The sequence below is a fragment of the Athene noctua genome, chromosome 5, assembly GCF_965140245.1.
Source record: "Athene noctua chromosome 5, bAthNoc1.hap1.1, whole genome shotgun sequence".
Classification (NCBI taxonomy): domain Eukaryota; kingdom Metazoa; phylum Chordata; class Aves; order Strigiformes; family Strigidae; genus Athene; species Athene noctua.
Genome location: NC_134041.1, coordinates 31564460 through 31586859, shown reverse-complemented (window position 1 = coordinate 31586859; position 22400 = coordinate 31564460). Strand labels below are relative to the sequence as shown.

General features: G+C 43.2%; 1 protein-coding gene across 5 annotated transcripts in view; it reads left to right on the top strand.

Moving 5' to 3' along the window:
- Positions 1 to 7860: 7860 nt before the first annotated feature.
- The window catches only part of SOAT1 (sterol O-acyltransferase 1), a 29802-nt gene continuing 15262 nt past the window's right edge, over positions 7861 to 22400 (top strand). Inside the window, exons 1-3 of one of the 5 annotated variants that reach the window (XM_074906951.1) lie at positions 7861 to 7922; positions 11266 to 11399; positions 19498 to 19556. In XM_074906951.1, the coding sequence (XP_074763052.1) occupies positions 11276 to 11399; positions 19498 to 19556 (183 nt within the window). In that variant the 5' untranslated portion in view covers positions 7861 to 7922; positions 11266 to 11275. Of the gene's footprint in view, positions 7961 to 10035; positions 10070 to 11265; positions 11400 to 19497; positions 19557 to 22400 lie in introns of those variants that run through there. The other 4 variants (XM_074906953.1, XM_074906952.1, XM_074906954.1 and 1 more) reach the window with 4 other exon arrangements.

Here is a 22400-nt window from a genome sequence, read left to right as displayed (position 1 = left end):
CCCTGCAGAATGCTTCACCTCCCAGTGTAGTTCCATTATAACATTCCATTTTTGCTAGTCCTCAGCTGATAGCAAAAGCTCCTTTTTCAGCTTTGTAACTCTGACTTATTTTTTTCACTTTCAGTGAAATGCTGTTGAAAGCTGCCAGAGACTCAGCCGTGACACAGATCTATCTGAATTCAGGGTTTTGGAAGCATTCCTTCATGCTTGTCATCTCCTTCAATAAGCACTGCATTGTACCAAGTCTGTATGTTCTTTACTGCTCTACTTGTTGCTAAGGCCAAAGGTGCCAAGTTTCACTCTGATTCTTTTGGGAGACTAGAAAGAAATCTGGATTTCCCTTCCTTACTCCCTTCCTCCCTCCCTTCCTTCCTCCCTCCCTTCCTTCCTCCCTTCCTTCCTTCCTTCCTTCCTTCCTTCCTTCCTTCCTTCCTCCCTTCCTTCCTTCCTTCCTTCCTTCCTTCCTTCCTTCCTTCCTTCCTTCCTTCCTTCCTCCCTTCCTTCCTCCCTTCCTCCCTTCCTTCCTCCCTTCCTTCTTCCCTTCCTTCTTCCCTTCCTCCCTTCCTTCCTCCCTTCTTCCCTTCCTTCTTTCCTTCCTCCCTTCTTCCCTTCCTTCTTCCCTTCCTTCCTTTCTTCTTTGTTTATGTTCCTGGCCTCTACAGTGTTCTCCCTTACCATCACCCAAAACTTCTTTCCAAGGCAGGAAAGTTGGAAGCCACTGCCCTCACCAGTCCCTCAACTTGTGTAATCAGCAGCGGCCCCTCCTTGGCCGCTTGTTTCAAACACTGCAGCAGAGAGTGAGCACATGGATGGATTCCCTCTCTAGCCAGGTGTTTCCAAAATCAGGGAGAAGCAGAAAGGGGCAGGTGGGAATGGCCCCCTTCCAAGAGGGAAGTTTTTGGCAGGGGAGCTACAAAAGCATGGTATTGTCAGTCCATATCAAGCTTGGGAAGGACTCTCACAGAAGGGAGAGCATCAGGATGCACTGCCTCATTGCCATGGGAAACTGCCAAATAGCTGTCTGGGCAGATTTAGAAATGTCTCCTGCTTGGGACAACTTTGGGTAGGTATCATCTATCCTTGCAGAGATTAAAACAAGCTGGAAAAGAGGAAATGTCCAACACTGTAAACTGAAAACATGTTTTCTTTCTTAGTTTATAACAGAGAGTCAATCTTCCATGGCTTTATGAAGACATTTGTTTCTCCTCCGAGTACTATATCCTGGTTTCACCATATCCTCATATTTTTGGGAGTCTTTCACTACAAAGATTTAACCATTTTGGCATTATACTAGCTGCCATTTCAATGCTGCCAGACTTCTCCATGGTGTTCCCCATGTGCCTTGCAAGTATACTGGCTACCTACATGACATTCCTCTGTAAAATCTCTCCTTGATGACCCTAATGATCTCATACTCCCTCAGAGAGGCTGATCTCTTCTCTACCATAGAACCTCAGTGGTTTTTTCCCCACACCTTTCAAGTCCAATACCTTTCCAACAGCCTCATAATGTTGGTTTTGAAGACAGTCTAAAAGGTTACCAAAAAAAAAAATAAAAATTACAGCTTGTGTACAAAAGCCCTGCCCTAAGAACACATTTCTGTTTCTACAGCTGGGGAGTGGAGAAAGCTGTGGGAATCTCCCACACTGGAAAAGTGAAAAAGTTGATTGCTGCACATAGGAAGTTATTAGTCCCCATAACCTGCACTTTGCAAAGTACAGAATAGGTAGGACTGCACAATTACCCACAAACAACTGTCTTGGGAATCATCCTGGACGAGTCATTCTATAAGTACTAATTCTCTTCCATGCCCATCAGCACATTTATACTGTAACAAATAAATGGGAGACAATTAAATGTTAGAATATACTGGCTTACACTGTTTTCTCCACCAAAGCACCTTAGCAGCTATGAGGAGAGCAAACTATTTTATATTTACTTAGGAAAAAGAGAAAGGATGCACGTTTTTATGAAATACAGAGAGGAAGAGATTACTACTACAGTAAAAGCAGTAAGCAGCCATTAAACTAGGTGTAAAATGTCTACTCTTCCACTTGCTGTGTCTTACCTTCACAAGGAGGGGTCCCAGCTGTGTAACGCAGCTGGCAATCTGTGGAGTCACAAGGAACATCTGCAGTTGCTGCTGTAGGAATGGGAAGGAGACGCTGGCCAAGTTCAGTGCTGCATTTCCACAAAAATATTTAGGAAGCCCTTATACACAGGAGAGTCAATACTAGTAACTAGACCTGTTTGTTCTGGAACTAATCTCTCTGAAGTCACCCTTCCAGGGCTGACTGCACATTTAATGCCATGTATTGCTGCTGAAACAACTTCAGAGACCCTTTCATTGAGGCAGTTCAATATTTTCATGCAGTTTTAATAAGCAACAGAATATGCTGCAAAATAAACCTGAGATTCGTTTGAGCTGGTGTCACAAGGAGAATGATGATAATATTGTTAAACTGTTGTTGGGACACAGGTGAAATTGTTTCTGAGCCTAGAAGAAAGAGAAAGCTGGTATGTCACAGATGTTAAAGAACAGTTTCAGAAAACAGTTCAGCTTATCAGGGTTAGACAGTAGTTATACCTATACGGATTCAAAACCTTTCATCATTTGATGTTTAGCCAGATTAGAAGGATCTTCTCCTTTTGAAATATACTGAAGAAATAACCTTCTCAATTTAAAGAAACAAAACCCCAACTGTTACACCAGCCCAGCTGTCAAGATTCATTCTTTTACTTCAAAAAGGTAGGTAAAGGAAAAATTTTTTGCTCTTCAGAAAGTAATGCAAGTTTCCCTTTTCAGCAGTGGAATCACGGCAATTAAGTTGACTGTTGCACCTCCTGCTTGGTCGTGGCAAGAAGCTCAACACTTGAATTTCTGAGCTTGGAGAGGAAGCCAGCAACCAGCTGGCTGGCAGTAGGGCTTAACTTTTTTTTTAAAGGATGATTTCAGTTCAGTAGCAAAAAGTGATGTGATGTTTGAGTAAGGATACCACTGCCCTCTGTCGAGAGACATGAGATTGTTTCTTTCTGTTTCATCTATCAGCAAAACCAGCAATTTCATTGCTGGGAAAGTAACTGAGCAATAAATTCTTGCTGAAGTCGGAGTTTATTTCCTGCTGCTTCTGTGTTTTCTCCGAAGTTTGCTGATCTAAATCTCTTTCACCAAATATTTTGAAAACTCTACGCCTCATACAAAGTAAAGAGGAGCAGGGTAATCATATGCAAAGTCCTGACATGATAGAAGGAACTGTGAAAACATGAACCAGAGTTTTTAGAAGGCAGTCTTTACAATTTATAAACACTTCAGGCATCCTCAACAATGTGATATCTGCTGGAGTTAGTTTTCAGTTTTCCTGCCAAAATTCAATCACGCATCATCAGATTAGGCTGAAGTCCTCCACAGTTTCTTAAATTTATTTTTTTTTTTTTAAACTGCAGCACTTGCCTGACTGAGTTTTGGCTTCAGTCTTACATTCACTCCATTTTTTCTAGTTATGCAAAAATGGAAACTCATTCATTGCTGCATTTATAACCTGCTTTACATTATGTATCTAACATTACTGTCATTTTGGGGATTTTTTAGAAAGAAAAATATTTAAGTAAAACATGTAACAATATATTTAACCACTTGAGGGAGCTCTTTCATTTCTACATTAGGATGTTACTACTGTGCACACATATTGGGAAATTATAAACCATGCTTTTAAACAGTTTACTATAGGACATACTACACCTTATTAAAATAAGTGGAAAGTATTGAATATGTGGAAGTATTGAGGCTCTTGGGCGACTGACTTTAAAACCAAGATAGAAGTTTTAATGGAATTAATCATTCTGATCAATAAATGCAGGCATCAGAAACAGCCACAGCTACATACTCCCTGACCTGACTGACACCAAAAATCTTGAAATAGAAAATAGTTACACAGGATTAAAAGCAGGCAGCATTAATCACATCCATTTTGAAGGCGTGCCAAAAATGACAGGAAGGAACAGGACCAGGCACAGATTTTATAGGGGACTTGTGAAAGCCTCAACCCTCTGCCTTGCCTTCCCCGCCGCCCCCACCTCTCCCTAACACTGGTCTGTACAGGCCACGCTGCTGTAACCCCAGTGCCTCCCCTGGGCAACACAGGTCCCACCGGTCACCATGTGATGTATCCATCCACTCTGGACAGAACACAGGCCTTCACAGCCAAGGCTTTTCTTTCTATATATCCCTCTTGAGCTGATGGGCATAAGGCAGGTTCAGCCAGTGACAGCTGCACCAAGCATGTCTGCAGTCACCAGCCACAGTGATGGTACATAATGTGCATGTGAGGGCTGTAAATTGTTATGCAGACTGCCTGAGAAGGGGTGGAGAATAGAGGAACACAGAAGAAAGAAAAGAAGACAGACAGGAAAGAAGAAAAGGAAAAGGGAAAGGGAAAGGAAAAAAAAGGAGAGGAGAGGAGAGGAGAGGAGAGGAGAGGAGAGGAGAGGAGAGGAGAGGAGAGGAAAAGGAGGGGAAAAGGAGAGGAGGGGAAAAGAGAAAAGAAAAGAAAAGAAAAGAAAAGAAAAGAAAAGAAAAGAAAAGAAAAGAAAAGAAAAGAAAAGAAAAGAAAAGAAAAGAAAAGAAAAGAAAAGAAAAGAAAAGAAAAGAGAAAAAACAAGCACTGCTGTAGGAGTCAAGTTGCTGCCTGGCACTGGGTAGGTGAGAGCAAGTGGAACTGAAGCAAAAAGTTGCTGTGTCAGGGCCACAGGTTCCCATGTCAATAAATAGGAACGACCACGCAGTGAATCATGCAGGAGTGTTCAGGAGTAGTTGTGGTTAAGCAATCATTGAGCAATGCAACCCATAGGATTAATGTAAAACACTCTAAAAATCAGGATTGCAAGCAGTGTGGTGACAAGCAGAGTAAATGATGTAGCTGATGAAACAGTGCAGCAATTTGGACTGGTGAAGACAATAGCAAATAATGGGCATGAGTGGCAGAAAGCAGAGGTGGCAATGCCTTCTTCCAATTTCTTGTGTAAAGGGAGGGAAGAAAGGTAACAAGAGCTTCACTTTTCACCCTTGAGCTGCAGGTCAACAGCCTCTACACAGAGGGGAGGTAGGCTGTGAAACAGCTCTGCTAGGAAAAGGGCAAGAGACCACTGTGCTGCTTTGGCATGGGAGATTGGTCAAGAGGTGCTAATAAAACCTGGTGGCACCTATCACAGCCTCTTTAAAGCCAAAATAAGAAAAGCAAACTAACTAGCTCTGAAGGTTAGATGCACTTTTCTTTCTGTTAAAGGTATCTCATTTTTCTACCATCCAGAGTTAGGGTTTTACTAATTTGATGAAACAGTTCCATCAACAATTTTTTGAACTTTAGGAAACTTTTGGATGTGGGGTTTTGGGGTTTATTTTTGCTTTTCCACTTGCTCACCCAGCTGATGTTGGCACCACAAGATGCTTCAGTGTAAATAGCTAGCACAGCATTTTCAGCATGAGGGCACGAGTGATCATGTATAGCCTGACTTGAGAGTATCTCTAAGCAGCATTGCATTAAAATTGACTTCTTAAGAACAGGGGCAAAGTTATGTGACAATTCCTGGTGTTATCACCCATGCAGCTATTTGCATTTAAGCAATGAAAGGATTTTTTTTTTTTTCTTTTAATTTTTACAGAGTTTTCTTATTAAGCAGCATGAAAGATGGGTGGTAGGATAATAGTGTGAACACACATTGCAGACTAAATCAGTGTCAGTCAGTGACTCTGCTCTGAGTCCCCACAGATTATCTGAACCAACTTCTGAATAGCTCCAGCAGTTACACATTTAAAAGAGCGTGTCTTGAGCTTGTGTTGGTCAAAAAAAAATTTGTTTTATTAACAGGTCTGATAAAGTGAAATGTGATAGAAATGTTTTAATACCTCACTGCAGCTTCGTACCCTGATTTGGGACAACCTTTCAAGGTGCTCCTGAGTATGTATCATTGACATGCTAAGGCTTGGCCCAAGCCAGAGCTGACCTACAGATCAATCCTGTATATTTTATAACTGAAAACCATTGTGCTAGTAGGTATTGTACTAGGTTATAACAACCCACTTATGCTGATGTAAAAAGTGCTAAAGCATTGAAATATTGAAGCCTGAACAACAGGCCCCAAGCCAAAGCTGCTAACTTAGTATGTAATTATTAACAAAGTATGTAAGCTCGCTAGTGAAAGATGTGGCCTAGAATATAATCAGTAGTGAGGACGAAATGCTGAGAGAATGCATCCAACTTCCCTTGTTTAGCCTCGTTCAAGGCTGAGAACCCACATATTTGGCCTTGTTAGAAACTCCTTTGGTTTCTCCCCCTGAGCCCTGTCCAGGTTTTGGGTGGAATCCAACAGGAGAATGAAATCAGAAATTTTCCGCTCAAAACAACGGTGCCAGCGATTCTGACTTGTTGATCTGTCGTATATAAGGCTGGACCTGCTCACAGTGACTTTGGAAGCCTCACCTACGGGTGGAGGTGCTGTGCAGGACTTCCCACTTGCCGGGACAGGCTCTCCAAATCCTCGCTGTAACCGGGGCTGCCCAGCGACTGCGGATCTGGATGATGGTAACGTATGCAAGTGGTGAGGGATCTTTCTTAATCACTATTCTCTCTCTCATGTAGTAATGATTTGATGCATTACCCTGTATTTTCCTATTTGTTGCTTTAGGTGCATTATTCTGCCTTTTCTTACTGCATGTTTTACTCTGTTACATTATTTGGTTATCACCAGTAAAATACACCTACTCTTTTCACCCTGGTGTCCGAGTTTAATTGGTATCCTTAATCAGAAAACCAATCATGTATAGCACAGCCCTGAAGTCATTAGAAGGAAAGACACATACTCGCCAGTAGGAAATTAGTGGCTTAGTTCTCCTGACTTTAGGAAAACTTTCCCATTTACACGGTGAAGTGCAGCTACCAAGAGGTTACTAGAGTTTGTTTGCTGGTGATGTGTTCTTGTGACTCACTGTCTGTCACAAGCCTGTGTCTGCCTGGGGAAAGAGAGAAGGCGAGGGTGGAAACCCTAGCCTTTCACCCAGATTTTGACCCTCTGGAATGCAGGCTGGGACTGGAAGGAGACCTCTCCAGCCAGGCCCCCTTCTTGGCTCCCCCCTTACCACTGAGCTGCAGCTCACACTCCCCAGGGCCAAACTTGTGAGGGTCAACACCCCTTGCCACAAACCTGCCCTTCATGGGGGGCAGGGGGTGCTTCCCTTTAAGAATATTTGGCCTTGCTGAAGAACCTCGCTGGGGAGGACACATGTTTGTAGCAAACCCCGGGCACCAGGGGAAGCGGTTATTGAGCAACCCTGCCTTCCTTCTCAAGGACGAGGACAGATAAAGCCACCGGGTCCTCCGGGCCTCCCAGCCTTGACTTTGGTGTCCTCCCAGTTCCTTGAAATAAGTTTTCCTCGTGCTGGGGGAGAAGGGGGAGTGTGTGGGGAGTCCTCAGGGCGAGGACATGCCTGCCCGTGGGGGCTGACTGGGCCCGCCCAGGGCCGCGGGCTGGGCGTTCCACCTCCCCGGAGACAGGGGCACCTCTCCCTCTCTTTGCTTTCCGCCTCAAGAGCACCGGGATACGGTGGCGGCGAGCGGCCCCGTCCCGCCCCGACACCTGACAGGGGAGCCCGGGGTGGGGGGAAAGGCAGGAAACTCGGGGGGGCGTTGGGGGGGAGGGAGGAGGAGGAGGGGGGGGTCGCGCCCCACGTGCGCCTCACGTGCCACCTCCCACCCGCCTTCCCGCCGCCCCCGCGCCGCGCGCCCCCGCCCAGCTCCTCCCAGCCAATGGGCGGCGGCGCCGCTCCCCCTCCCTCTGCGCGCTGACGTGCGCGCGCCCCGGGAAGAGGCCCCGGGCGCGAGCGCGTGGCGGAGGCGGGAAGCGGCAGTGTGGAGCCGGCGCGCGCGGAGGTAGTGGCTCGGTCGCCCTGAGGTGACGCTCCCGCGGGGTGAGGGCAGCCGGGCCCCCTCCCTCTGCGGGAGCCGCTCCGCTCCGTCCCGCCGGCGGCTTTAGGCCCTGCCGGCTCCCGGCGGCACCGGCGTCCCCCCGGCGCGGTGCCGCTGAGGGGGCGGAAGCTGTGCCCGGGGCCCTTTCTCTGGGCCGTGCGGCTGGGGGGAGGGGGGCAGCGCTCCGCAGGCCGCCGGGCGCCCTCAGGGCCTGGGGCTTGGGCGGGAGGTGGGGGTGGGTCTCGTCGCTGACAGTGGGCTCCGTCGGATGAGGCTTCCGCGCTTGTTTCCAGGGAGTTAGTGCAGAAGGGAGCTGACTTGGTGGTCTCAGAGCCTCGGCAGTGCTTTAAGCAGCTTCCATTGTTATCTGCAGGTTTCCGTCGTGGTTTGGTGTTTTTTTAGTTTGTTTTTTTTTTTTTTTTTTTCCTTGCTGACTGTTTTGCGCGTTGCGGGTAAGCTGTGGAATGACCTTAACTTTGTTTTGTACCTGCCTGGCTCGTGAAGAGCTCTACTGATACCGAGGACGTAGCACACGGGATCTGCTAGTTCGTGTGATGCCCAAGGGCCGAAGGAAAACCTTGGAGATCCGAAAGGCTGGGATAAGATTGTTATTATTAAGCATAAGCGGTATTGGAGGTAGAGGATGTGCCCTCGCTGTGCTACCAAGCTGTTTGAAATGCAAAGATGTACTTCCTACAGGGTGTTGCCTTTGTCCTAAGGCATGCTTATAATTGCCGATGTTTCGAAAGGGAAGATGGAGAAACTGAAGGGTTTTTGAGACCTTTCACGAGTACCATAACGCAATCATGTCTATAGAATCAGGGAGTTTCTGTTGGGAAATCTGATAATGGGACACATTTGTGGTTCTACTTGTCCTGCAAGTGCCCAGAGTGGGGTGAACGGAGTGACTTTACCAATTGTGAGAGATTTCCTTTTTTGAGGGGATAGTGAATGTTTTGGAGTTTTCCTGGCATGATTGATTTAGCTCTAGCAGAGATTAGAGGACTGGCCTGATGCCCTCTTTACGCATTAATGTGCTGGTAGTTGCTTAGGTACTGTAATGTTACACCTCCCTTCATATGGAAACTAGTCTAGGAAAATGTTTGTTTTCATGATTTCCCCTAGCACAGTTCTTGTTTTGGTGTAAAAAAGGCTTTGTTGTGATCACTCAGCCTATCTGAATTCGGTTATTAAAAAGTTACTCAACCCTTTTAAGTTAATTGCTTTAACTTTTTTTTTTTTTCTCCTTGAAAAACATGATTTTTCCTTCCCCTAACCTGAAACTGATTCCCTTCTGCTAGCCTTTCAGTGAGTTACTCTAACCATGTTGCACTGGAGAGGAAGGAGTGCCTTCTTCACCTCTTAAAGAAGAAGAAAAGTGTATTGAGAAAATAATTATTGATAAAATTGTAGTCTTCTGTTAGACCTGGAAAACCTGAACCTTTAAGGACAGATGTGGCTCACAAGAACAACTTAACTTGGATCGGGAGGCAGTGGAGAGGCTTGCTAGTGGCCCAAGGAGTAGTTTGTCAGTGTACAAATTTTTAAGGCAGCTTCATTTCCCGCTCCACTGTTCTGAGGGCCCTATTGTGTGATCGGAGTGATCCATTCTTATCCTTCAGTAGGGTTTTGGGCATCTCTCTTGTGTCAGAAGAGAAATATTGACATGTTTGCCTGTCCAGGGGCTCCAGGTGGACAAAATGGTGATGTGGCCGTGTCTGTACTGGGAACGTTGTGGGAAGGCTGGGAGGGGGAAAGAGTCGTGTCTTCATGATGGTGACTGACTTGTGTTTAAAGGCAAGAGGGTTATTGAGGAGGGTTACAGCAGTAACAGAGCTGCTAGGTAAGTGGTTATGTCCTGCCAGCCACCTTTCTCTGCTGGTGAGTGTAGTTACTGTAGGAAGATTTACAATATTCTTGCCTGGTTCCTGCTGTTTTTCAAGTAAATGCTTTTTGCATTATGTAAATTATGATAGTATGAGCTATCAGGTGGTGTACAAAGCCAGCTGGGATCTTTGTCATTTTGATGGTCTTTATTTTACAGCTTATAGACCTGGCTGTGATCTCTTGAGGCAGCGCTAGGAGAGGCAATGCTGCAAGAAATAGCATTGGTGATTGAATTAGTGATTTGATGTTTGGTGTTGCAGAAGGTTTTTTCCCCCCTATATGCTGTGATGCCTGAAAGGACAATTGTCCAACTAGAGGGACAAACATAGGAAGCTGAGTTCTGAAAACATTGGATCATAGTCTTATTTCCCTTTTACAGAAGTGCCAGCCTTAGTATTCTGAGGAAATACATCCTTAAATAACAATGTTCTGCCTTCTTAGTTTTTCTACAAGTGCATGAGTTTCTCTTGCCTGTCTCTAACAGCTCATCTGTGCTGGTGTGTGTATTCTGTTCACGAGTAATGTAACACATCTATTTAAGAGTTTGTGCCAAGGTGAAAATATATATATAAAAAAGGAGAAGTGTTTGTTTGAGAATGTGGTTTTATACATGCCAGTGTGGTTTTCTGGGAGTCCAGCTCTGAGAATTGTCTCTGGTTGTAGCTACATCTGAGAGCTTCTTGAGCTCAGGGAGAGTGTGCTGGAGTGTCACTTCATGACCAGATTAAAATCTGCTTCTCCCCTTGTCAATAACAGAGAATTTCTTGTTTTCAGCCTGGCTATGGTGGTTCAGATGTTCCCTGCTAGCAGCTAGCTCTATCCCCAGCAATGACCTTTGTCATTGAATCTGGCGTAGTTCAAACCTGGTTCTCTCTTCCTGTTTTTCCGAGGTTTGCAATGCAACTGTTGTCTGGCCAAACAGAGTACAAGGATCTATTGAGGAAGCTGCTCTTTCACTAAGAGCTGAAAACTTGACAGTAAGGGGCTTGGCTTAGGAAAAATAATGCAGGTGATTCTGTAAAGCAAACCTGCCAGATCTCTCAGAAGACAAATTTTGCTGTCTGACTGACTATCAGAAAGCATTGCATGGGCTTTTTGCCTTTTAAAAATTTCACAAAGGCTTAAGTAACTCTAAATGCTTAGAAGTTCTATAGGGAGAGGAGGGAGGTGAGGAGATCCTTTGGTAGTGGTAGGGGAGCTTGTTTGTTCTTACTGCTTGCTGTAAGGGAGAGAGTGTGTTCCACAGTAAATGACTAATACGAGTGTGTGCTTTATTTCCCCTATCCTTGCTCTGAATTCATAACAGGGGGAAGAACGTCTAACTTTAGTGTAAAGAAGGCTATGTAAATTTATTCTTGAGCAATGTAAAGAGTAAATTAGTTTTCTGTCATTAACTATCTGCTATTCTTTTCTGGTCTAGCTAGGCAACAATGGCAGGTGAAGACTGTGTAAGAAAACGCCAGTCTGGCTCCACTACAACCTGCAAGACCCCTGAGAATGAAGAAACGCAGAGGAGACCTGAGAGTGAGAGGTCGTTTCAGAATTCAAGCAATGGTGAGACTCTTTCGCTTGGGGGATGGGTTGCATCTCTGGCATGTGATCTCCTCTAAGGTGTCCTTTCTAGCTCATGGTTCTTGCATCTTTGCTCTTTCATTTTTGTGCTTGTAGAAAGGCTGCCAAGGTGGAGCTCCCTGTGTACCTGCTGCTCTTCTTCAGAGGTTTAGGTTGTTTGGGGTGCTGTCCTGCAGAGCTTCTCCTCAGGGGCTGTATATTGCAGTGCTTACAGGGATCTTGCTCTGTAAAGAAAGTGATTAATTGTCACAGGACAGATGTGTGTGAGGAGATGCTTTAATGCTTTAAGTGGTACAGATGCATCTTGACAACTCTTTTGAGTAATCCTGGTAAATGCTTTTTCTGGAGACTTTATCTTGCTTCCTTTACAAGCTTTAAGTATGTGACTTCCTCAAGATTGAACAAAATGGTCTTTGACATACCAGGCTAAGCTGGTGTATACATCCTGACAGACAGATGGAGGTAGGATGCCACAAGGAATGATTCTCTGCTCCTGTGAAGCTCTGTTAATGTCAGAACAGCTTCCTTCTATCCAGTCTCAACCTTGGCTGTAATAAAATAGAATGGTAAACAGTTGGGCTTGTATTAATTTGTATTGCGGTCACCTTAAAAGTTATGTGGCTTATAGTTGGCTTTGTAGAATCACTGCTGCTGCCTGTGTCCCATTCCTTGAGTTTCAGGGGTAGTTGTGTGGCAGTATAAGTGGTTTTGCCTGTGGACTCTGTGGACACTGTAACTATCTCTAATTCCTGGGTTATGCCATGCCACACTCCAGCCCAGTGATAAGGAGCTTAGCAATGAAATTGCAGCTTGTTTCCTTTCTCTTCAGGAGACAGAATAAGCAAAAAAGCTAAATTAGTTTATCACAATGTTTCACATGAGTTTCAGTTCCAAACCCGGGTGCCAGTGACTCCAGGACATAATTCTTACTGGTATGCTTCTGAATATTGTCACTATTTCCTAGTACTTCTTTCAACTGAAACAGGAGTTGGAGCAAATTTAAGTTTAGGACAGGTCAGATTTCTTCTTGAAAAAAAAAAAAAACATTGGAAAGAAAGCCATCCCATAAACTACCTGGAGAACTGGGATTTTAAGCTGTTGGTGGTACCATCATTTTAATTGAATCAAATGGGACTGTTCCAGTAATGCTGTTTTTAGAACATTGCATGGAGTTGATGGCTACTTCAGTTATGATTGGTTTAGAAGCAGACTTTGACGTTTTCATCTGTGGAAACACCTTAACTGTTATGCATGAATTTGAGTTCTTGCAAGCTTCTGGGTAAAGAATAAACAGAGCTGTGATAATTAGCACATGATAGATGGGGGTGCCTGTCTTTAAAAGCCTTTCATTTTAATAACTCTGAAATGCAACATAATGTCACTGCAGGTGAGATACTGTGGGTGCATAGCAAGTAAACATTCTGGGGTATATCTCTTGAAAGTGTACTGAGCTTTCATGTGCGTATGTGTGCCTGGTGCATTGGCTTAGACCAGTGCAGTGTTTTAATACAGTACAAACTGCAGTGAAGGTCAGTAAGGAGAGTGGGGAGGAATCCTGGCTGGGTAAGATCAGGTGCCTCTTACCTTCCAGGGTTGCTGCCAGTTCAGCAGAAGTAACACTCAGGTCTTTGTGACACCAGTTTTTGCAGACTCTTTGCTCGGCACAGTGATGGGGGGACAGCAGGAACGCCACAGGGAGGTAGGAGACATGAGTCTGATGCCTGACCACATTATAGGCCCGGGAGGAAGATGCATCCCTCTGGTCAGGAATTCCTCTGTACAGTGGGGTTAGATCAGCATCTCTGTGACACAAAGGTTGAAGCTTTACAAAGCTGAAGTGTCCATGTGTTCCAAGTAGTGGCCTCTGTGAAGGCACAGCTGAGGTGGAAGAATTTCTAAAAAGAAGTAGCTATAGAGTTCTTTTCTCACTTTCTTATACCCAAGCTATTCACTTCTGAATATCGGTTTCTAAGGCATTAGTCCTGATGAGTACAAAGGCAGCGTGAAGCTAATGATCTGCTGTCTGGCAATGTCCTTTTTATAGTATAGCATCCTAACACTGGGTGTTGTGTAGAATTTTAGGCAAGATACGTATTTATTGTGGTCAAGGGATTCTGACCAGGTCAAGATGGTATCTCATATGCGAGTAAATATGTAATGTCTTTGTGGCAATTATTTGTGTGGAAAAATTAAATCACTAATGTGATTTTCCACCCTTGATCCTTCCTGATTAGCAAACACAATCTACTTTTCAACTTAAGAGTTAACATGTCAAGGGCCACTTGACTTGTTTGCAGATGTGTGAACTTTCTACAGAAACTTCTAGGCCACTAATCCCTTTGTCATTAAAACTCAAATCCATTGGCTGATCGGAAATTGCTCAGAGGAATAATTTTAATCTATGTATTGTCTGTAGAGTTACATTAGGTCTGACTCTTCCATTTGTATAGTTTAGGTTATTTTTTTTTCCTTGCCTCGGGAGTGCTTCTGAAAACTGCCTCATTGCTTCAGTTCTAGTTTGGACTTGGGTACTCCTAAATTTATAGCAATGTGAGAATATTCATAGCTTTGAGATTTGCCAGAAAAATTCTTCTGTCCTTTGATGTGTTTGTATCTTGTAATCATTCTGCCTATAATTTCACTTTGACAGAGTAGCTGAACTCCAGTCTTGTATATCACTTTTCCTCCCTCGGTTGGCTCCAGTGTCATAATCAAACAACTAATTTGGTCCTGGCATAGAGTCAACAGGTGATCTAGGCAGCAATAATCCCCTGTCAAAAGCTGGGCTTCTTTAATAAGATTAGTTTTAGGTGTTTTCAGCTGGAGATACCTAAAGAAATACAAAACTGTTCTGCTTAATGGTTTGTTGAGTAGTACCAGTTGCAGGAAAACTTACCTGGAAAGAGCATAATGGAAACTGAGGGTCTTAAAAGGTTTGAGAGGACATGGCTCTTAAGCCTGTATTGGAGTGCCTCTAAATTGTGAAGATTAGACCATCCAAAACAGAAAACTGATGGGTTTGGAGTCTGCCCTTGTTTCCTCAGAAATCAGAAAAGGATTAAAAGTGTCTCTGGGGACTCATCTGCAAACAAGCTATGTGGCATATCTTTGTCTGGTGTGAGTAAGCCTGTTTGGCAACGTTGATCTTAGAAAAGGCTTGTTATCTTCCAATGAAGAGGTTACTATTGATCATTCTCAGTGCAGAAGTTCATGACGCTGCATGAATTGTGTGTGCCTGCTGATAGATGGAGGAGGAGAGAGTTCTGAAACAGGGAGCAGTTTAGAAAGCTTTAGGATTGCTGTATGACTCAGCAATAGGTGTTCATTGTATCAACAGGCTCTTTCTTATGGATTAGTGAATTTGGGATTAAGCTGCTTGAATTGAGTATCTTGGATGTGTTTCCAGGAGGTGGATCAAACACAGCGGTCTTGTCTGAGACGAGCTGGATTCGCGTAATTCTAGGCACTCTCATGTTTTGCAGCCTGTAGGGTTGGGCAAGACTGAGCAGTTTCTTGTAAAGAGCCTGTGGACATGGTGGCATGATGTAGAGAATGCTGGTGCTTCCTCCTGCTAGTAAAGAGGCTGCTTGAGTCCTGTGTCCTTACAGAAACAGCTTTTTAAACTGAATGCCCAACTGCGGCACGGTGGCTTATGGCCAATGCATTCTTTAAGCAGATCGGCTGAGTTGTGGGGGGCAATCTAGTCATAACTTGCCTCTATCTGCTGAGTGGCCAAATAAATTACCATAAGTAAGAATAAGGATTATTAGCATCAAATTATTAACATACGTTGTATTGTAGTAGGTATGGAAGACTTCCCCTCTACAGTAGCCTTGCACTAGGTTGGCTTTAACATTGCTTTCCTTCAGATAACATTTTTGGTGTCTTTAGAGGGACGCTTTGAATCCAGGTATCTGACAGTAATGAAATCCTTCTGCCTGTGTTGCTTTAACCTTTTGAATTGTAAGATGTCTGATCAAGAAATAATGAAGATAATATTTTTAAACCCTTTTAAAGAAGGGCAGTACTGGGTACAGTTTGTATCTGTGACTTTCCATGAAGATCCTGAAGCTAAACAGATCCTGACATCATTAGGGGAAAATGCTTCTGAACTGTGGGTGGTGTGCTTGGCTGTGTCTTTTGAAGCACATGTGGCAATAAACTAAAGTTTGTTCATGTGCTTTTCCTAGCTTTTCTGTGAAGAGGCGTTTTTGTCTTGAATGCTGTTCAAGGATTTAGATAGCAGTAGTCCCTAGGGGTTGTTCTAGATAACTGCTCAGTAATAAGCTTATTGCCACAGTGCAGGAACAGTTTGAGTGGCAATGGCTCAGAGCACTGGGCTGCAGGCAACTTCTGTGGCTGGTGAAGTCACTACAGGCTGGAACTGTAATGCTGCACACGAACCACAGATTTACTCAAATGACTTATTCCCATTTGTGCCCTCGGTGGTAATTGCAGACTCTAGCAGTTAAATAAAATGAATGCTTTTTAACACAGTTAATTTTTGAGAGCTTGCTTAGTAGAGCACTGGCAAGTGTCTTGCGTGGAAGCTGGTTTTGTTGGATCGCAAGCTGCAGCACTAACAGATCGTATGAATGGGACACTTCTCTAGACATCTCAAATGTTACTTACCTGTAACATGTACAAGAGTAGGTTGAAAAAGGGACAGTGAGATCCTTTAAGAAAGATAGTTTGTAAATCTTTTGTGAAACTTAAGTTGCTCAATTTTTCAACAGTAAGAAGTTTTCTCAATCTTCAGGTGATCTTTCACTAGCCTGGTTTCCTATGGAAACAAAGTTTACATTTAAATTGCGAATTTTTAAATTTCTGACTCTTGAACCTGCTTGGAATTTGGGATGTGCAGAGGTGTCACATCCTACAAGGATCGGTTTCTACAAGCCCAAGACAAGTGGTCAGCTAAAGATCTTACCAATGTCTTCTCGGATGGGAAGAGAACACAACTCCCATTAAATTAAAACTCTCCCTTTTAAAACAAACCCTGCTTCAGTCTCCTGTAAAGTTAGCTGCTATTTCATACTAGTCTTCAAAGAAGATTTTCTTCCTTATGACTTTAATTACATTTCCAGTTTTCTTAAGGCACATCCCATCTTGGTTTAAATGCAAAGATGTGCTTGCTTGTCTTCTGCAGCCTCGAGTCCATTTTTGCAATGATGTTGCAACGCTAAAGTGATACAGGGGGATCCAGTGTCTTCAGTGTCAAAGGAAAATCAAGATTTAGATTCTCCATAGTGCACAATTCCTTTTAGACTCGAAATCATGTGATGATTCTCTTCTCGAATGACCTCACACAACAGTAGCAGCTTGCACAACAGAAGATGAATGATTCACGAAGATGATGAGTTGTGTTCTCTGGTTTCTGCCTTGTGATGCAGCTTGAGTATATGAGGTGATGCAACACAGCAGAATGAGTTGTTTTGGGGTGGGATTTCTTCTACAGGAGACTCTGTTCTGGAGAAGAAGCAGTAAGCTTACACGTGGTTTTACTTTGTTATATGAGGTGCGTATACTAAAGACATAGAGATCTTGATTTTTAAAGCCTTTTAAAAGATGCTGTGTTTCTAGTCTAGTCTGTGCATACACACTGGTGTGTGGGTGAATAAAGTGATAGTAGGGACACTGCATACAATTTAGCAGTTATGTCAGCAGATCAGAGGCTGGTCTTGTTCCCTGTACAACCATTAAAGCTGTACATTAGGTATCTGTAAAACTGTAGCCTTCTTTAGGGCCTTGTCACTTAAAAAGGGTGTTTTATTTCCAAAGTGAGTCCCTCTTGGGTAATTATAATAACAGAGGCTCCAAATGAAAGATCTGACAGGAAATACACGGTCAAAGCAGTGGTTATTTATTTTTAGCTTAGCTTACAAAGGAAATAGTGCAGTCCCTTAAGTTTCATGTGTCCTGTCCTCTTTGACCATGTTGGACATTTTCTAGCAACCTTGATAGTCTTTAAGACAGGCAGCTGAATAAGAGACACAAAGAAGAATTTGTGTAGGAAAAGGCTAGTTGTGCTTTGAGTACAATTTGTGTAGGGAAAGGCTTTTTGCAGGAGAAGGCTAGTTGTGCTTTGAGCTCAACAGCTCTGTCTGGTCTGTTTTCTAGCAGGCAAACACAAGGTGGTTCTTAGGGTAATAGTAACGGAGGGAGGGGGCTTTGAATACAATTGTGAAGCAGTGCAGTGAGGAGAGGTGATAATACGAAGGGGATACAGTTCTGCTGCTTGTGGAACAACTTGATTTTTTTTTTTAATGTACTGGGGGAGAGGTGGGGGGAATCCACTTGAAACCAGCAAAGTGCACGAGCTGAGTGGGACAAGGGACTTAGTGGCATCTTACACTCTTCTCTCAAAATGTTTTCCAAAATGCTGCTTTTTAGCAAGTGTAACAGCATGAGGAGCTTAAATGCTGAGGTAATTTTTTTGTCTTGGAGGTGAGATGCTTAGCAACCAGGAATTTTATTTTTGTAAAAACGGATCTTTGCATGCAGCCAAAAACACATGGTGTTAAACAATTTGTTTGTTCTTGCATTACAAGGCTGCTAAGTAATAGGCTGTTTTTACTGGTCTGTTCTTAAGTCTATAGCTTCTGTAGCAGTTTTTATAGACAAAAAATGATCTTCCTGCTTGATGGAGGGGGGGTGGGGGTGGAAATTAATGCTAACATCTGAGCATAACTTCATTGAAGATAGTCCCTTGTTTCATTTAACTCGACTACAGTTTCAATCCTGGAGAAATCTCTAAAGCAGGTTGCACAGCTGGTTGCTCATAGGAGCACCTTCAGACTAGTGTGTATCACAGAAGCACTTGCATTTATTAAAACAACACATTGCATTTTGTGTGTGTAGGCTGTGCACATACAGGGAGGGTGCATTATGAACTGTGATACTGCTATGAATCTGTCTTCTCATCACACAGCAGTGCAACATTGACACCTCTACTGCAAATCTGTTAGCTCGTGCTTCACTGGAAGTCTTACTAGAGAATCAGTTCAGTACCCTCTTTTTCTAAAAGTGGTGATGTTGTCTTAGATACTGAATGTGCAAGTTGTAATGCTGGCCATGTGTTACTGTGTAAGGTACTGTTGTGGCTATAATATAAAGGACATGCACAAGGTAAGGTTTGTTGCTGTCCTTTCACCCTGACTAGTATTTAGGGGGGTGATACTGCTGCTTTAATCTTGCTTTTTCTTAATGTGCAAGACTGTTTTCAGTAACTTTATCTTCTGTGTTGTTGTTCTTACTGGATAAGGGAAACACCAGCTGGCTTGCCAGCACTCTACAACCATTGCAGACATTGTCTTAAAACTGAACTAGTCTGAAATTTGTTTTGTGTATGTTCAGCTTGATGTAATAGAGGCATCTCAGATGTGTATGATTCTTTACATAAAAGAAAGGTGATATTTGAGGCTTTACATACTAGCCAGTGGTATTAGGAATGATAAAAGTCAGATGCTGTTCACAGCATGGTTAGACCTAACTGTTTGCTTAAGTGATGAAACATATTGAGGAGTACAGTCAGACATGTGTAGCCCTTTTGGGGGATGAAAGGGTTGGGAGTAGCCAGGTTTTAACACAGAACAACTATCCAGGTTGCCATTTAGGCTGCCTTCAGAGCTGGTTACTTTATTTTACAGATAGTCTTGACTTGACTGCCTTGTCTGTTGGCAATGTAGAGACCTCCAGACAACCTCATCTTACACCTAGTTCACTGTGCAGAAGATAAGGCTCTGATAAAAGATCAGCCTTGGATATGACCTTCTAAGGGTTGTTCTAATTGCTGCTTCAAGGCTGAATATGTTTAGGGACCTTGGGAAGATTTGCAGAGTTGCTGATGGAAAATAAAGCTTTCGAAAATCCAGCACGTTATCAGCTGCTAACACTTTATAGTGGTGTGATACTCAATGGCTATTTAAAATACTTGGTCATAGCTTATGAATTTAGAAGTCAGAAGCATGAATAAAAAAATCAGTCACTAAAGTACTGTATATTGTGCTTTCTGTGTTTTCAGACATGCAGCTCGCATCACTGAAAATGCAAATGTTAAATATTTGCTTTCCTTCCTTAGGCCGGGTTGATCTTGACCATGTGATAACAAGAAAAATGCAGCTAATAGCAGAAGCTGAGGTAAATATACTCTAATGCTTGCTTGTGGGGAGGAGTGGGATAATTGACCCTGAATGTCTTTTGGAGAGTCACTACTCCTGGAACACAAATATCCCTATTCAGTCATAAGCTTGAGTGCACTGACTTTTATACAGCCCCTCTTTCTCTTCCTCCTCGCTTTTGACTTTGCACGAGAGTAGTATTATCAAATGGAGTTTGGTCTTACTTGACCCCCAATAGGTTGAAGTCCAAAGATAAGAATGAACGTAAATGCCTGTAAATAAAATGAACTTCCTTCACCACTAACTTTTGTCAGTGTGATTGTCAGCTAGCCTGCTTGCATGTTTAGTCTTTAAAATGCTCTGTGTCCCGCTTTCCCTTGAATAATAGGTGGCATGTAGCCTGTATCCCACGGCTTCTGTTGCCCTGCCTGCGGAGGTGACCTTCCTGAGCTTTAGTCAGTGAGCAGTATCTTCAAAGAAAATAGCGCTGGGTGTTTCTAACATAATCTGCGTCTGAGCTGCCATTGTCTTAGGTTATGTTAAGATGATTTATGCCCAAATTAAATGAAGTTAGCTCACAGTGAACTGCACCCTCCTTGTTAACCGTTGTTTGGTAGCACGCATGTTCTTCAGGGCAAATTGTCCTGCACTCTTGCTTCATTTTATTGCAGAGGATTACAGGGTAAAGATGAAGTCATCTAATTGTGCCAACCTTATGTGATTATTAGGGAGTGGATGCTTATAACATGGAGAAAAATTTCTTGCATCTTTGGGATGTTTTTAAATGCCTTTTGCAACAGGTGTGCTGCTTTTTGTGGTGAAGCTCCTAAAATTCAGCACGTCAGAGGGATAGCCAGCTCTGAATTTTATTTCAGATGTTGTCTTCTCTGAATGATTCTTACTGAGGACATGACAGAGCAACCTCGTATCTTTTCTCTGCAGACAAATCAGCCACTGCTAGTCACTGTGTTGGCAGCAGATGGTTGCATGAGAAAGCTTTCACGGTTAAGCAGTTAGCTTAGTAAGCAGTTAGCTTTGTAAGTTCCAGGTTCCAGGGAATGCTAGTTGGTTGCAAGGGGACAATTTGATCTAGGGTTTCTTTCTTCAGGAATGTCTCTTGTTTCTAAATCTTTTTTTCTGGCCACCAGCTTTGAGACATACTAGTCTGTTGACAGAGTGATTTCTTATCTACAAAGAGAATTGAAGAAAACCAGCAGTAGTGCTTTAATTACTGAAAAATCTCCCAAAACACAGAGTTCAGGTTTTAAGCTCTTGAGTTAGGCAGCTTGCAAATTTGTTTAACATGCCTCAAAGCTACAATAATAGCCATAAGGCTAAGTAAAAGCCTCCATCTACTGTAAAATTCCTGAGAATTTGGAGCACCTGGCCCTTTTGCTGTGTGAGCCATGGAACAAAGACTTGGATTGCACTTTACCTCTTAGGTTATAGGTATCTGAGGTCTGGAAAGGTGCTTGACTTCTGAAAAGGGCTGGTCACTGACAACGCCCACTGATTTAAGTGAGATTTATAGATGCTAGGTGTTGCTCATGCACAGAATGTCTCATGCATCTGTCTGAAAATCTGATTCTTTATTCATCCTAAACTGCGTTGAGAATGGTGTGTCCTGTCACTTGATCAGGGCTGGATGTTGTCATATTTCAGTGACTGAAATTACTAAATCTGTTTGAATGTGTAAAATTCTGGGGAACTTTTGCAACTTTATAAGTAAGCTACAGGGTTACCTCCCTCAACTTTCTCTGCCGTCTCATCAATTATTGGCCAGCTTTTTATGGCATAGTATTCTTCTCATGCTTGACCCCCTTTTTTGGTTTTGTAATGATCTGATTCTTTTGTTTAAAACTTAATGGTGACAGCTGATTGGATCTGCCCAGTTCCTTGTCTGAGACTTCAGGCATCCTTTAGGAAACTCCTGCTGGTTAAGTGCTCTCTCTTGGGGGAAGCTACAGCGAGGTCATCTGTGTATACGTGCCCTGTCGTAGTTGAAGGCTGGTGGGAGGTGTGTTCTCTTAAGTTTCATTTCTTTGGTGAGTGAGTGGAATGCACTTGGCTTATTGATCACTAAGAGTTAATCTGGCAATTGCTCAAGTAGATAATTGCCCTTTGAATGGCAGTAGTAATAGCTGATAATATAGCACAATCTGTGCAGTTCTGCTGTACAGAATTGCAGTTACTATAGGGTCTATGCTCTGGTTGTATTTTAATTAATGTAATGAGAACTCATGCCCTGCTCTCCCAATCCAAACACATGTGTCTGATCTCAGCCCTGGAGGGTTGTATTAGGAGGAGGCAATCTCAGCTGAGTACTAACTAAAAGGAAGATGTATCTTAAGGAAGTAATTCTGTTAAACTCTTGCTGAGAGATTAGGCTGAAAGAAGGGGGAGAGACTTTAAAAAAACAGACGGGGTTTTGGTAGGAATTAATGATGCTTTGTTTGGCATGGAAATTTGAGTGCTCCAAGAGGAGCAGGAATTTCTGTTTGACTTCTTTAGTAGGGATAGGTGCATGCATGCTGTAAAAGCAGGCTGTACCAGATTGCTCGGGAGTCTTCTGTTACTGGTTATAGTTCCAAAGAACTTAGTGTTGGTTGTTTTTTTCTCTCCTGTTTTTAAAGTAGCAAGACCACATTTCTTGTGGAGACGATCCTCCTCTCTGCCTCCCAGAAAAGCTAAGAGTAGCAGCTCCTAAGAGCTTCTGCTTCATTAAGGACTCGTGAAGCTTGTTTATTCTATGCTGGCAGCTGCCAAATAGGGCAAGAGTGTTTTTATTAAGTTAAATATTAATCTGCTCCTTCCCCCCCTACTGCAGCTTCAGTTTCAAGAGATCTCTCTGGATCTGACCACT